The 12,653-nt window shown below is 31.4% G+C and overlaps 1 protein-coding gene and 1 long non-coding RNA gene across 3 annotated transcripts; one reads left to right on the top strand and one right to left on the bottom strand.

Moving 5' to 3' along the window:
- Positions 1-1,282: 1,282 nt before the first annotated feature.
- Positions 1,283-8,073, bottom strand: CycB3 (cyclin B3). Of its 2 annotated transcripts, none has more exons than XM_028188176.2 (8): positions 7,860-8,073; positions 7,338-7,647; positions 5,535-5,806; positions 4,817-5,033; positions 4,370-4,621; positions 3,927-4,082; positions 3,303-3,477; positions 1,283-3,135 (listed from the first exon to the last, which is right to left on the bottom strand). In XM_028188176.2, the coding sequence occupies exons 2-8, from the start codon at positions 7,635-7,637 to the stop codon at positions 2,972-2,974; spliced, it is 1,536 nt and encodes a 511-aa protein (XP_028043977.2). In that variant the 5' UTR covers positions 7,638-7,647; positions 7,860-8,073; the 3' UTR covers positions 1,283-2,971. The 2 variants fall into 2 exon arrangements, with proteins under 2 accessions (XP_028043977.2, XP_089583316.1); XM_089727190.1 differs by having other exon boundaries at positions 4,817-5,030.
- Positions 8,074-9,957: 1,884 nt separating this feature from the next.
- On the top strand, positions 9,958-12,516 carry LOC149503200 (uncharacterized). Its single transcript, XR_016323024.1, has 4 exons — positions 9,958-10,093; positions 10,270-10,341; positions 10,798-10,918; positions 11,010-12,516. It is a non-coding gene; the product is annotated as an uncharacterized LOC149503200 (long non-coding RNA).
- Positions 12,517-12,653: the final 137 nt, after the last annotated feature.

The following is a 12,653-nucleotide window of genomic DNA, read 5'->3' as shown; positions in this document are numbered from 1 at the left end:
TGATAAAGAGAACCGAATCGCTCTGATTGCATTACACTAAGTAGGTATGGAGCCAAATGCAATTTCTAAAACTCTCCATACGCTTGGTATTAGTAAAATGTTTGTGTACCGGGCTATTAATAGGTGCAATGAGACCTCCTCTGTTTGTGACAGAAAAATATCTGGCAGTCCACTTAGTGTTCGTACGAAAAAGGTGGTCAAAGCAGTAAGGGAAAGAATTCGAAGAAATCCTGTCCGAAAGCAAAAGATTTTATATCGGGAGATGAAGATAGCACCTAGAACCATATCGCGTATTTTAAAAGATGACTTAGGACTTGCAGCCTATAAGTGACGTACTGCTCATTTCTTAACTGATAATTTAAAAGAGAATAGGGTGGTAAAATCGAAACAACTACTGAAGCGGTACGCAAAGGGAGGTCATAGAAAATTTTTGTTTACGGATGAGAATCTTTTTACAATTGAGCAACATTTTAACAAACAAAATGACCGTATTTATGCTCAAAGCTCTAAGGAAGCTTCCCAATTAGTCGACAGAGTGCAACGTGGGCACTATCCGACTTCAGTGATGGTTTGGTGGGGTATTAGCTATGAAGGAGTGACTGAGCCATACTTTTGTGAAAAAGGTATCAAAACATCGGCATAGTGTATCAAGATACCATTCTTGAGAAGGTAGTGAAGCCCCTTAACAACACCATGTTCAATAATCAAGAATGGCCTTCCAGCAAGACTCGGCGCCAGGTCATAAAGCTCAGTCTACGCAATCGTGGTTGGAAACGAAAGTTTCGGACTTCATCAGAGCTGAAGACTGGCCGTCGTCTAGTCCCGATCTTAATCCGCTGGATTATGATTTATGGTCAGTTTTAGAGAGTACGACTTGCTCTAAACGCCATTAAAATTTGGAGTCTCTAAAACAATCCGTACGATTGGCAGTGAAAAATTTTCCCATGGAAAGAGTGCGTGCTTCTATTGATAGCTGGCCTCAACGTTTAAAGGACTGTATTGCAGCCAATGGAGACCACTTCGAATAAGCTTTTTATACTTTAAATTGTTTTATATTTATGTATTAAACTAACACACTATAAAAGTAATAAATGTTATTTGCAATAGAATTTTTTTAATTTTTAATTGTAACAGGATTTATGGCCAGACTAAGTATATGTAAATATTTACCCATAACGCAGGGAATCTTAATTTGGGCCAGATGACTGCTTGTTCTCTGTTATATGTATTAAAAAAAAACTTTTAACTTTTGAAAAACTGAGTATAAATAAAAAAATAAAAATGCCAAACCAAAATCGTTTTTATTTACAAGTCAGTAGGTTCACATTAATCATGTATATAACTAGAGCACAGATACTATCAAGAGAAAAAAAAAACAGTATTCAAAGTTACATCTAAAAACTTAGTATTAAAAGAACAACATTATTAACATTCCAATATTTTGTACTCTAAAATCGCGATAAATTACAAAAATAATAATAAACGTAAGACAGTGGAAAGTGAATCTCACAAATAACTACAAATAATGTAAAATTAATTAATATTAAAAATGTTACAAAATCCATTCTAATAACAATTTCAATTGAAAATTATATTAGCAAATCCGCTAAAATTGCATTTGTATAAAATTGCGTTGAAGCTTTCATTCAATTCTATAGTCCTGATTAGCATACAATCCTTCTTTAACTAAATAAATTGAGGCTACTTAGTTACTAATTTTATGTAATAAATTTCGTTTTTTTTCTAAATATGTATAATTAACCTTTTAAAAATATTTTTTAAGCCTACAAATATCAGTTATTCAGGTATTTTAAGTAGGCATCATTATACTAATCGTCTAAGCGTAACTTACTGATAAACCAAATCCAAAAAATACCATTTACAATTCTACAAATGCACACGAAGTACAATCAATAACAAAATCATATTCAATTTTAGTTAATAACGAGCCAATTAAAATTTTTCGAAGCAACAAGTACATTCAATGTACTGTTAAAACATTAAAATTGTTTGAAGAATAATAAATTTTGATTTAAAGATTTTTTTATTATTGACTGTACGGAGAGAATTATAAAACAATAAATAATTAACTAGTTTTATCAAAACTTACTACCTATAATTTTCTATAGGAAGACTGTTGTTAAACAAAAGCAAGTTAATCAAAAACAGTACTGTAAAATAGATGGAATCTGATTTGGATATTTTTGGTACAAAATGTTATTTGAGGTTACTGATTTTGGTTTTTCTTTTAAATACAAATTAAACAATATTTGAAACTTTTAGTTCCATAATCAACTCCATAGTTGAAGAGGATTCTGTGAAATTTTCATTTGCCTATTATGGCACACTTTTGGTTAACATTTTCCAATGGTACTGATTTTTAGCAGAAAAAAATCCGAATCATTAATATGACTTAACTTTACTCATTTTCGTTTTATTTCTTAACAGAAGTAAGAATACATTCTCTTAGTATCCAGATATAATTTATATCATCTCTGCTATGTCACATTATTTCAGTCTTCACATCAAACAAATACACTGGTACAAAACACCATAGTCTAGAGATATGTATGAACAATACTTTCAAGAGAGCAACAATTTCTTGGCAGGGGCTCTTGTTTCTGTCTACCCTTTAAGGCTTCGACAATTTAATAATAATATAAATGCTTACTGGTAGTGTTACAGATGACAAAGCAAGTTTATCTAGGAAGATATTTATTTGAATTTCATAGCTATAATTTTCAAATTATGACAGTAAAATTTTGTAAAAGCAAGCCTAGTCGTACACATTCTCTGCTAGGTTTAGGAGAATGCATATCTAGAAATGAAACTAATAGAGTTAGTAGTTGAAGAACTTGATCTTGGCGACTAGGCTAACAGCTTTGTTAACGATTACATGTATAACTAACTATCAAAACTTAAGTACATACCCTAGTACTAAACTTTATACAACATTCCTGGTACTTATACCTCAGCTAGTGAGCGTCGCCTCGTCTATTAGGGGTACTTTGGCAACTTCGAAAAATATTGTATGTGAGTATTTATTCCTAACTGTGCTAATCGCAGACTTTGGCTTCTTGTGTAGAACTGCATTTTGGGCTAATGCAATCGGGAGGATTTCTTTGAGGTTGTAACCTGAAAAATATAAAAGGTACATTATATTTATTTTCGAACATAGAATAATTTATTGTGAATTATTTTCTATTAAAAAACAGAAATGATTTATTCTTATAGTAACAGTATAATTTATTTTGTATGACCTGTCTGATTATTACATACTCTTGATTGTTTTCTTTATTTACCTGTATAATACTGTAGAGTGGGTGTCCATGAACCTAGATTCTTCATCCTGAGAGCAAGGTACAGTGCAGCAGCAGCCATTTTACTGTCTGAATTTTCAATAAGTCCATATTCCAACAAGCATTGTTCTAACACAAACCGAGCCAGTGTTAGTGTAGGCATTGATACACGAGCACACTGTTGAAAATTAAATTGATATTATGATGTTCTGTTGACGAAAATAGTGTTTTTTTTTCTTTCTTCAAATGAATATAAAATGTTTTAATATAATAGTGATGGTCTAGTAGTAAATATATCAGACTGTGCACTATGTTTGAGTCATACTACTGAAACTACTTAGGCAATAAAGTATGGCACAAAATAATACAAAAAAAAACACTAAATGTGTTTACATGTGTGCACAATTATAATAAGACAATGTTGCCTTTCAGTTTGACTAATCAGTGGTATTAAAACGAGACTTGTGTCACAAATTCAAATTCGGTGGTTCAACACTTGGTTCTCAGTTTTTCAGTCTTGTCATAATATTGTGAAAATTTCTTTTTTACAGGTGTTAACATGGGCGACGTAAGACAATACTATCTAAAAAAATCTGCATTCTAACAACACCAAGCCCAGTTTCTCACCCGGGCGTATCTCCTGAGGAACCGGTAGGAGAGCGGCACGCCGAGATCGAAGTCGATGACCCGGAGAATAGTCATCTCCATTTTAAGCAGTTGGCTCAGCGTATATGCCCCGTCGCAGATGTACAGGAAGTCGTCCACTAGGGGCGGAATGCGCTCCTACAAGTACATTATTTGACTGATTGGACAACACGTTGCTTTGACTTGCATGCACAGTTAAAATATTTGTGAGCTTAAGTTTGAAATTATCTGCTTCTCCTAGATTCAATATTAAACCTTTAGAATTGTTTCACAGCAGAAATAGGAAGGACATAATTTGATCATCACATACCTTAATACCATATATTTAATTTTTAATCACAATAATATAAACAATGGTGTGTTGTGCATCTATTGTTACCCTTTAATTACTCTTTTTTACAAACATTGAGCACAAAACTACTCACATCAAACTTAGAAGCTATAAACAAGGCAGATGCTCCTAATAGTTGCAATTCTTCCTTTGTCAGTTGTTCTATTTGTTCATTCTTAGTGGAACGAGTAAGGAATAAGTCAACTAGCTTCACAGCCAAATACAGGGTCTCATGATTGAGTTCAAAACTCTCTTGAACTTCAACCATCCAGTCTACAAGTAGCGCTCTCATCCACGATGTAATTCCATTCATACGTTTCAGGTAATCGTCAATAGGAAAAAGGCGCTGAAAGAAATTAATTTTCATTTTATTACACAATAACTGTTGTCTAGAGTAACAGTTATAAAGAGTAGTAAATGCATGAATAATACCTTAATATATCAGAATTAATTTAAAATAAAAATTAAATCAATTATATTTTATTAACCAATGATATTTAGGGAAATTTAAAAAAGTTTACCATGTAAAACCACAACTCACCTCCCTGTTTTTCAAATAATTAAATATGTCCATAGCATAATGAGATACTTGGAGTGGATCATTCCAATTCTCAAAGTCAAAGTCAAGAACACCAGAAGGAGTTTTATGAGGGGTCTCTGTTTCTTCATCCAAAGACCTAGATGTGTCATCCAAGTTTACTTTGTTCAGTTTCTCACTGATTTGTTTGTACTCTTCTTTAGTCACCTCAGATGGGCTACTGAAAAAGAGGTTAATGTGGCTTATGGAAGACAAAAATACCATCGGTGTGATGTTTATTCGCCTTGTTTTTAAACATTATAAAAATAAGGTGTTAATTTTTTTTATAAATTTTGAATTGTCAGTAAACTATTTCATTTATCATGTTCATTATCTGTCATCAATTAAATCTATCATGAAGAAGGTGATCATTTTTGTATCCTTGAGGTTTTATGGGTGGTTGGAGTCACTTGACTGATCAATTAATGACAAGAATAAGTGGCATATAATGGACATGCATAGGTTAATAAATGACTGGTATACCACCTAATCATGTCTGCCTATTTGATCATGTAGGGGTTGGTTATTGATTTATACTAAACTCCTGATTAGCTAGATTGGAGAATTTTGAAAGAAGCTCAAAATCTCATGGCTTTGAATTAAAATATGGAATTAAAATAATTTTTAATTTTCGAATATGTTTCAAATACTATTTACTTTTTAACTACCTACTTGTACTTACATATTCTCCAAGGCAGTCATATAAAGTGAGGGTTCTCCGGAAACATCACTTCTTGCAGATTTGACTGAACCATTACTAAGATTCTGCTCTTTGAGTTTGTCTTTCCTTTCAAAATTCTTCAGGATGCCATTCTGAGCTCTTGTGGCCACTTGCTTGGGTGGGTCTTTGGTGAAATGTTTCTGTACTGCATCAATAGCATTATTGGCTACCCGCTGGAGTTGTTTGGTCTTTGAAGTTTTGCCATTTAGTGTGCTTGTTTGTGATTTGATACTCTGAAACATGTGTAGTTTGGAAGTTCAATTTAAGAGATCAAAGAAGTGAAACTACACAGAACAACTAACTTTGTTGTTGCCTACTGGCTATGTACTCTTGCTCGTCTCAAAACAATTATCATGTATTCATCACTCAATAATTAAAAAAAATTGGTTCTTCCCATTAAGTTTAGGGTGCTAATTGACAGACTAATTCAATATGAATTAATCTGTATGTTATTGTGTATAACTATTTGTATTAAATAATATTGACATTATTTAAAAGAAAGTAGCTTAATGAAAAGTATCATTTTAAATAAATAGTAATTTAAAAATGAATTTTAGTGGTCAGTTTTTATAATTAATTCAATATTAACAGAAATTCAGTTCACATTTGAATTTCATGAGGTTTATTAAACTATTCCAATTAAAAATCAATTTCTTCAAACATTTCATTCAATTCAGTCATTACTTTAGTTAAGTAAAAAGACCAATACTGTGATTATGAAATGAATGAAAAAATCCATTAGTACTACGTTAGTGTTGTGAAGGCATAACGGCAGGTATAACTGTCCTGCTTATTTGTGGTAGGCCTTCATATTGATCAATAAAAATATCATCATATTAATCAATAAAATATAATAATTCATTTCAGTTTTAAGGGTGGACCAGCCATTATATAATCCAAGACTTTGGTCTTATGTTTCAATATGAATAACACACAGTAATGTGTTCTTATAACCACTTAACACAGGAAGGGCTTTAACCTCTGTCACCTAGATACCAATAATAAAAGTCATGACATTATATACATACATACATAGGCAGACATCCAGTTATGGATGTTTAGAATATTTGATAAGTTAATTTGTAGAAGAAAAATAGAATTCACAATAATTATAGGTCAGTCAAACAGTTGATCTGTCTATGGATGTAGAAGGTATGGTGTTACCCATATTGATTATTAGATTGCAAGTTACACCAATTTTACAATGTTTTATGGATAATATTGTTAGTTTCTTTCATTTCTGGTGAATTTGTATATTTACCAAGTAAACAGCTTCAAACTATGTATCTATCTTCTTTTTTATGACTATGAAGCCTATCAATGATTAGTATTGTGGATTTGAAATAACTTTACTTATCCCTAATCTTTCAGTTTATCATAAAAATGCCATGTGTGATAAAATTTCTTACTTATGACTTACTTTTATAACTACTGTTTTCATTGTATAACTAATTAATCAAGGCTTATTATTTATTCAAAATCTGTTAAAACTACAAGCAATACATAAGGTTAAAATATTTTTAAATCTGTAATGAACAAATAACATGATCATATGGAGAAAACATATTAATAAGAAGTTGTTTATGATTCAAACAGCTGTAAATAATATTGTAAGGTAATAGTATGCTTCTGTTTAAATTTGGAGGGAAATAACTTTAGAATTTTATTTAGGTATTATAAACGTAAATCTTGATCAATTTATATTAACATACAGAAAGGAAGCAGATACCCTCTGAATAGAAGTGTTTCTGGAGTTCAACAAACCTTTACTGCTGGAAGCATTTTAGTCTCAACAGTGACTTTCTTCACCGGCATGGCTTTATCCTTGTCCTGGGGCGCGCACGATTTGTTATAGGCGTTCGTTATATCTCCGAACGCCGCCCTCTTTGCAGTCACATCTTTAAGAGGACTGTCTGCTTTCCTTTTATTGGGAATTTTTAGACTGTCCTTGTGACTCTTTAGAGAAGCTAGCTGCTTACTCCTCGTCGTAATGCCGTGGCTTAACATGCCGTTCAGGTTTTCGTTGACGCCGAGCGGTTTCGTTGCCAATCTTGTTGGCGCCATTACGAACCTACTGTGATAATTAAAAAGACGAATCACAATCACGTGCTGTACAGACGTACTATCTAACTCAGTAGGTAGTTCATTTATAAAGTGTACAAGAAGTTTAAAGTAAAAAAATAAACAAGCGTTTGAAAATTATCATGTTTAACGACTAAAATGGAGGCAAAACAAGCGAAGTCTACACAGCGTCAAACGGTTTTCTAACGACTATTTTCTACTCACCTTTTAACGGCACGAGCCGTTATATTATAATTGTTGATTAAACAATTTTAGGTTCCAAGCTGAGAATTTAGAGCAAACTTTTCATAAATTCTAAAGATTTTAACAACGACACGACAGATATGTCTTTAAAAACCGTTGAGCTGCTTTGAATTTTAATTGGTTAATGGCCTAGCCAATAGAGTATAGCTTTTGCAAGAGCTACGTTCCGATTTACGAAGGTGAAATTAACGTCAGTTTTTCCCATAATTGCCGATTTAAAAAAAGCTACCCTGTAGAAGTTCTCAAGAGTGGCGTATTCAAAACTCTTTGTTTAATTTTAGAAATAAAATATCATACTTTGTGTTTGAGTAATGTAAACGAAAATGTAATGTGATGTGTATCTGAACAAAGTTGAGAATAATGGAATGGAATTTTAGACTGACATTAAAATATGTGGGTTGGAAAGTTAAAAACATTTTTAGCATGTCAGACACTGCATAGACGAATTATTCTTCTCAGCTGTTTTGAGTCGTTTAGAGTGTGAAGTGTGAAACATAATGAGATGTTTTGCTTAACATTATTGACTATACTTTACAATACTTTTTAAATTGCACGTGGTATGAAAGCTTACACTATAGATATTTGAAAGCAGAAGCAAACTTAGCATTTATTTGCTAAATTTCGTTGCTGTATGCTAAAGATATCGAATTTTTTTTTGAAGCTGGAACGTCAAAGATTATGATAACAAAAGTCTGTCATGTAAAGTGTAACTGTAGAGTGTAGACCAGGGGGGTGCAACTCCCATACAAAGGAAAATAACATACAACTAGCGTCATCTTACTCCTGTGGCGACGTCATTTTTGTAACTTTTAGGCATTAATGATCTAATAAACTCACTAGATGGCAGATATAAGTTCTGACTCAATAAAAAATGTAGCGTACTTTGAAGCAGTGCTTCCACTTTTAGGGAATTCTCCCTTTTTTAGGGAAAAATAGCTGATATTTTGGATGATAAAGACAATTTAAAAAATACCAGGATTTAGGATATTTCGGGGTAAAAAGCAAAGCCTATACTAGTAACTGTTGTGAATTTTAAAATAAACGATAGTTAAAGTAAAACAATGAACATTTTATTTTATGGAGAGAGAATGACATTAAGTCGAGTTGACAAGTAAAAGAATAAAACAGAGTTGTGTATAAAAACTATAAAGGTTTGATTCAACAGTAACCCTCTAGTAAAGTAAATCATAGATTAAGCCACTGCTTTTTCTTAGGGATTCCCCAGAATCCCAATAAGTATAATCCGCCAAATTTTTATTTACCTATTTTCGTTGATGTCACCAGAACTTACTTGTATTGTAATATACAGGTACTTCATGTACCATGAAAGATTATCATGGTAATTTCATTTACGAAAACCTTGTAATTGTCATTTCACTTTTGCTAGCAGTTCCTTCTTCAAAGACTGAGGTGGAAAGATTATTCAGTGTTCTCAAATTTAAAAACTGACAAAAGAAACAGGCTTTCTAATGAAACCCTGAACGGCTTGCTTCATAGAAAGTTCCCAACTTTGCCAGCAAACAATTGCTCAATTTTAGAACCGAACAGTGTTAGGTTGTGCAGCAAAAGAATATAAAAGCAATGCGTCGACTTCCTTGAAAATTCTAATCCTATAGATCTATGATCTTCTGGGGGCGTTTATATTATATATACCTACATTAAATAATATGCTGTGGTTTATTTTCTGTATTTTATTTACGCTTTCTATATGAGTCGTCTATTATCAAAGGTGGCAATCTGTGCATTTGGACAAAAAAAATTTATTGATATGTCAATACAGATTTATTTGAATATAATCGTCTCCTTCAAAGAATACGGTTCAAAACCTGCATTAAATAAAGGTTAATAGTTAACCTGTTATTTATCTAAGATGTCGTTCCGAAGAGTTTTGTGACTGCCAATGGAATATAAAGTCAATAATTCGTTTTTCTGATTTACCAATCATTGTCCAAAAGTCAGATTGCCGGCTTTGATAATAGTCGACTCATATAAAGGATTTATGAAAGTTGTCTAGGAAATTTTAGGGTAAATTCAAAAGAAACTAGGGTAAAATGTGTTAAAAAAAACGTAAGTGGAAACACTGCTTTGAAGTTTTCAAAATTCCAGGGCCGTAAAACAATCTCAAAAAAAAAAAAAAAAGTTTTCAAAATGTCGTAACGATTTAATTTTTTAAATCGTTTTTTTTTGGTCTTGGTGTGAGTTATTTTACGTTGTAGTATTAATTTAGAGCAACTTTTAGCTTTATGAGAATATTAGACGATTAGACATTGAGAAACTCTGTTTTGAATTCTCTTTAGACATAACTTGGCTCCAATACTTTTTTCTTCGTTAGCGTTTCGTAAGCCTGTGTAACTATTTTCATTTCTTACAGAATGTTTATTATTAAAAATCAGCATGCCTCGAAGATCGAAAATGAAATGCTATTTCGGATGCCTTGATAACGGTGAGTTTACACTATTTTCCCGGTATATTATTTGCTAACATAATTATTATTCATAATATAATTAAATGAATTAGCACCAACTAATGGTCCTTCCTATTTCTGCTGCCTAGCTATCATATATGTTAAGTTTTGATCAAAACAGTCGGTATTAAGTCTCGTACTATCACACACACACCTCAGATAATAAAATTGTCTCGAGTGGGTGGAAGTATTTATGTTTTGCAACTCAGCGTATTATATGCTTATTGTCAAGTGGGCCCGAACTAGTTTTTTGGAATGATCAATCAGTCATGCTTTCCTGTTTAAATAAAATACAGCACAATTGATCTCACATCCAAAGTTAGATGATGGCATTCACGTTTTGTTTCCTGGTGTTTGATAACTAAGTTACACCAAGTGGCCTGTGACCACGTTCATCCTTCTACCCAATATAAAATAATGTTTTTATTTTTGTAGACAAAGGTTTGATAATGACAAAATTTTATGGAAAAATTATAAGGAGCACTAAAATGTCTGAAACATGAAAATATTGATGCACTATATTTGAACCAGAACGTGTTATGTAATATATTAATTTGTAAGTAAGATTACATTAACACTAAATTTTTCATGGTCGTATTTTTTCAATATTTGTTACATACTTAAGATACTTTGTTTCTCCGTTTCAGAAGAGAAACTGATTCAGCAAGGAACGTGAACTCTCAAGGGATCTTAATTTTTTTTAAATATGTTTATAATTGATAAATTAATAATTGAAATAGTTCATAAGAACTAAATTGATGCCAATTTTGTTTTAAAATAGGTTGTTTAGTTCTTATAGTTATAGTATTACGTTTGAATAGTTGTAATTAGTAAGTTAGTAATATATGAAAATACTGATATAAATTTTTGTAAATAACCTTTTGTAAATTCTACGAGAAGATGATTTTAATTAATGATCAAAAGTCAACGGTCTTTAAAAGCATTATTTGCAATTATTTAGATTTACTGTGGAATATATTTGCTAAGTTGTGTTTTCTGTATGAGCAGATATAAATGAAAATGCCCAAACATGATTATGTTTCTTACATTTTCATTATGTGAAATCAATATGCTTGTGACTGAGTATATTAATAATTTATTAAAACTTAAGTGATAGACAGCAACCCCTATGGCACTGCTGAAGTTTATAAGCACTGGTGACCACTTATCACGGGCCGGGTTGCGTGCTCGTCTGCTGTTGAGTGCAATAAAAATTTTCGAAACCCTTTCTATTATTTAGATGTAATATTAGTGTACATTTAATTTGGATTAAAAGATAAATTTACATTTTATGTTTGCATGTGTATGTTTATAATTCATTTGCATGTAACGAACACCAGTTTCTTTTTTAACAAAATGTAAACTAATGGTTTGTAATGAATGTAATTAACTTTAAGATAATTTTCTTTCAATCTGCTGTTTGTTTCATCTAGTATTACCAAAGCTAAAGCATCAGAAACGTCAGAATAGAAATAATTTAGATAGGGAATAAAAGTATAACTAATGTAATCATGTCTAAGATTACTATAAGCGTCATTAAGTACAAACTATCAATATTTAAGAGTACTTTAAATCATCATTACATTTTTTAAACATTTTTTGTTTTTCAAATCATGTAATAAAACGTTTGTGCAGAACAAAATGTCACATGTTATGAACATGATTGTGGGTTAATCGTTTCTTAAATTTCTAAATGTTTATAAGAATGCTAAGAATAATTTAGTATTCACTTTAGTGTGTGTATTATCTCTACAATGCTAGTATAAATGACAATTATTGTATGACGAAGCATAGGTAGTGTTTATAGATGTAATATTTTCATACAAGGTCATGATCTGTCACGATCAACTTTAAGCAAGAACTGCTATAGTTAAGAAACAAATTTATTAAATTTAATTCAAATTGTCTACTATGTTTGTAATGGAAAGCTGACATGTTTATATTTCGCACAAATGACTTAAGTGACATTGAATGATTTGATTATCTAGACTTAATTAACTTTTAGATAACTTTCGATTTAATGTTATTAAGTACTCTAGTAGGATTAATCTAGAGGAGTTATTGTTATTCGAAATTTTATACAATTGTACGTTCATACTATCTTTTAACAGTAAATTGTTTGTAATATAGGGAAATTAAATAGCTTACAGAGAATTACAGCTTTTTATTTAAAAAAACTGTTTTCTCTCTGTATGAAAAGGTCTTATCGATTAGAATGCTGAACACAATCAAACGTTCTTTAATATTTCATAAGTACTACCGGGAATTTCAGCGATTCTAAACGATAAGAT

Source organism: Bombyx mandarina, chromosome 04 (genome assembly GCF_030267445.1).
Source record: "Bombyx mandarina strain Sakado chromosome 04, ASM3026744v2".
Taxonomy (NCBI): domain Eukaryota; kingdom Metazoa; phylum Arthropoda; class Insecta; order Lepidoptera; family Bombycidae; genus Bombyx; species Bombyx mandarina.
This window is presented reverse-complemented; position numbering and strand designations above follow the sequence as displayed.

Coding starts and splice junctions, on each gene's coding strand:
- CycB3 (XM_028188176.2), bottom strand. CDS start 7,637: ATGGCGCCAACAAGATTGGCAACGAAACCGCTCGGCGTCAACGAAAAC. Junction 5,807..7,337: donor AAATGCTTCCAGCAGTAAAG/GTTTGTTGAACT, acceptor CACATGTTTCAG/AGTATCAAATCACAAACAAG. Junction 3,136..3,302: donor CACTCTACAGTATTATACAG/GTAAATAAAGAA, acceptor TATATTTTTCAG/GTTACAACCTCAAAGAAATC.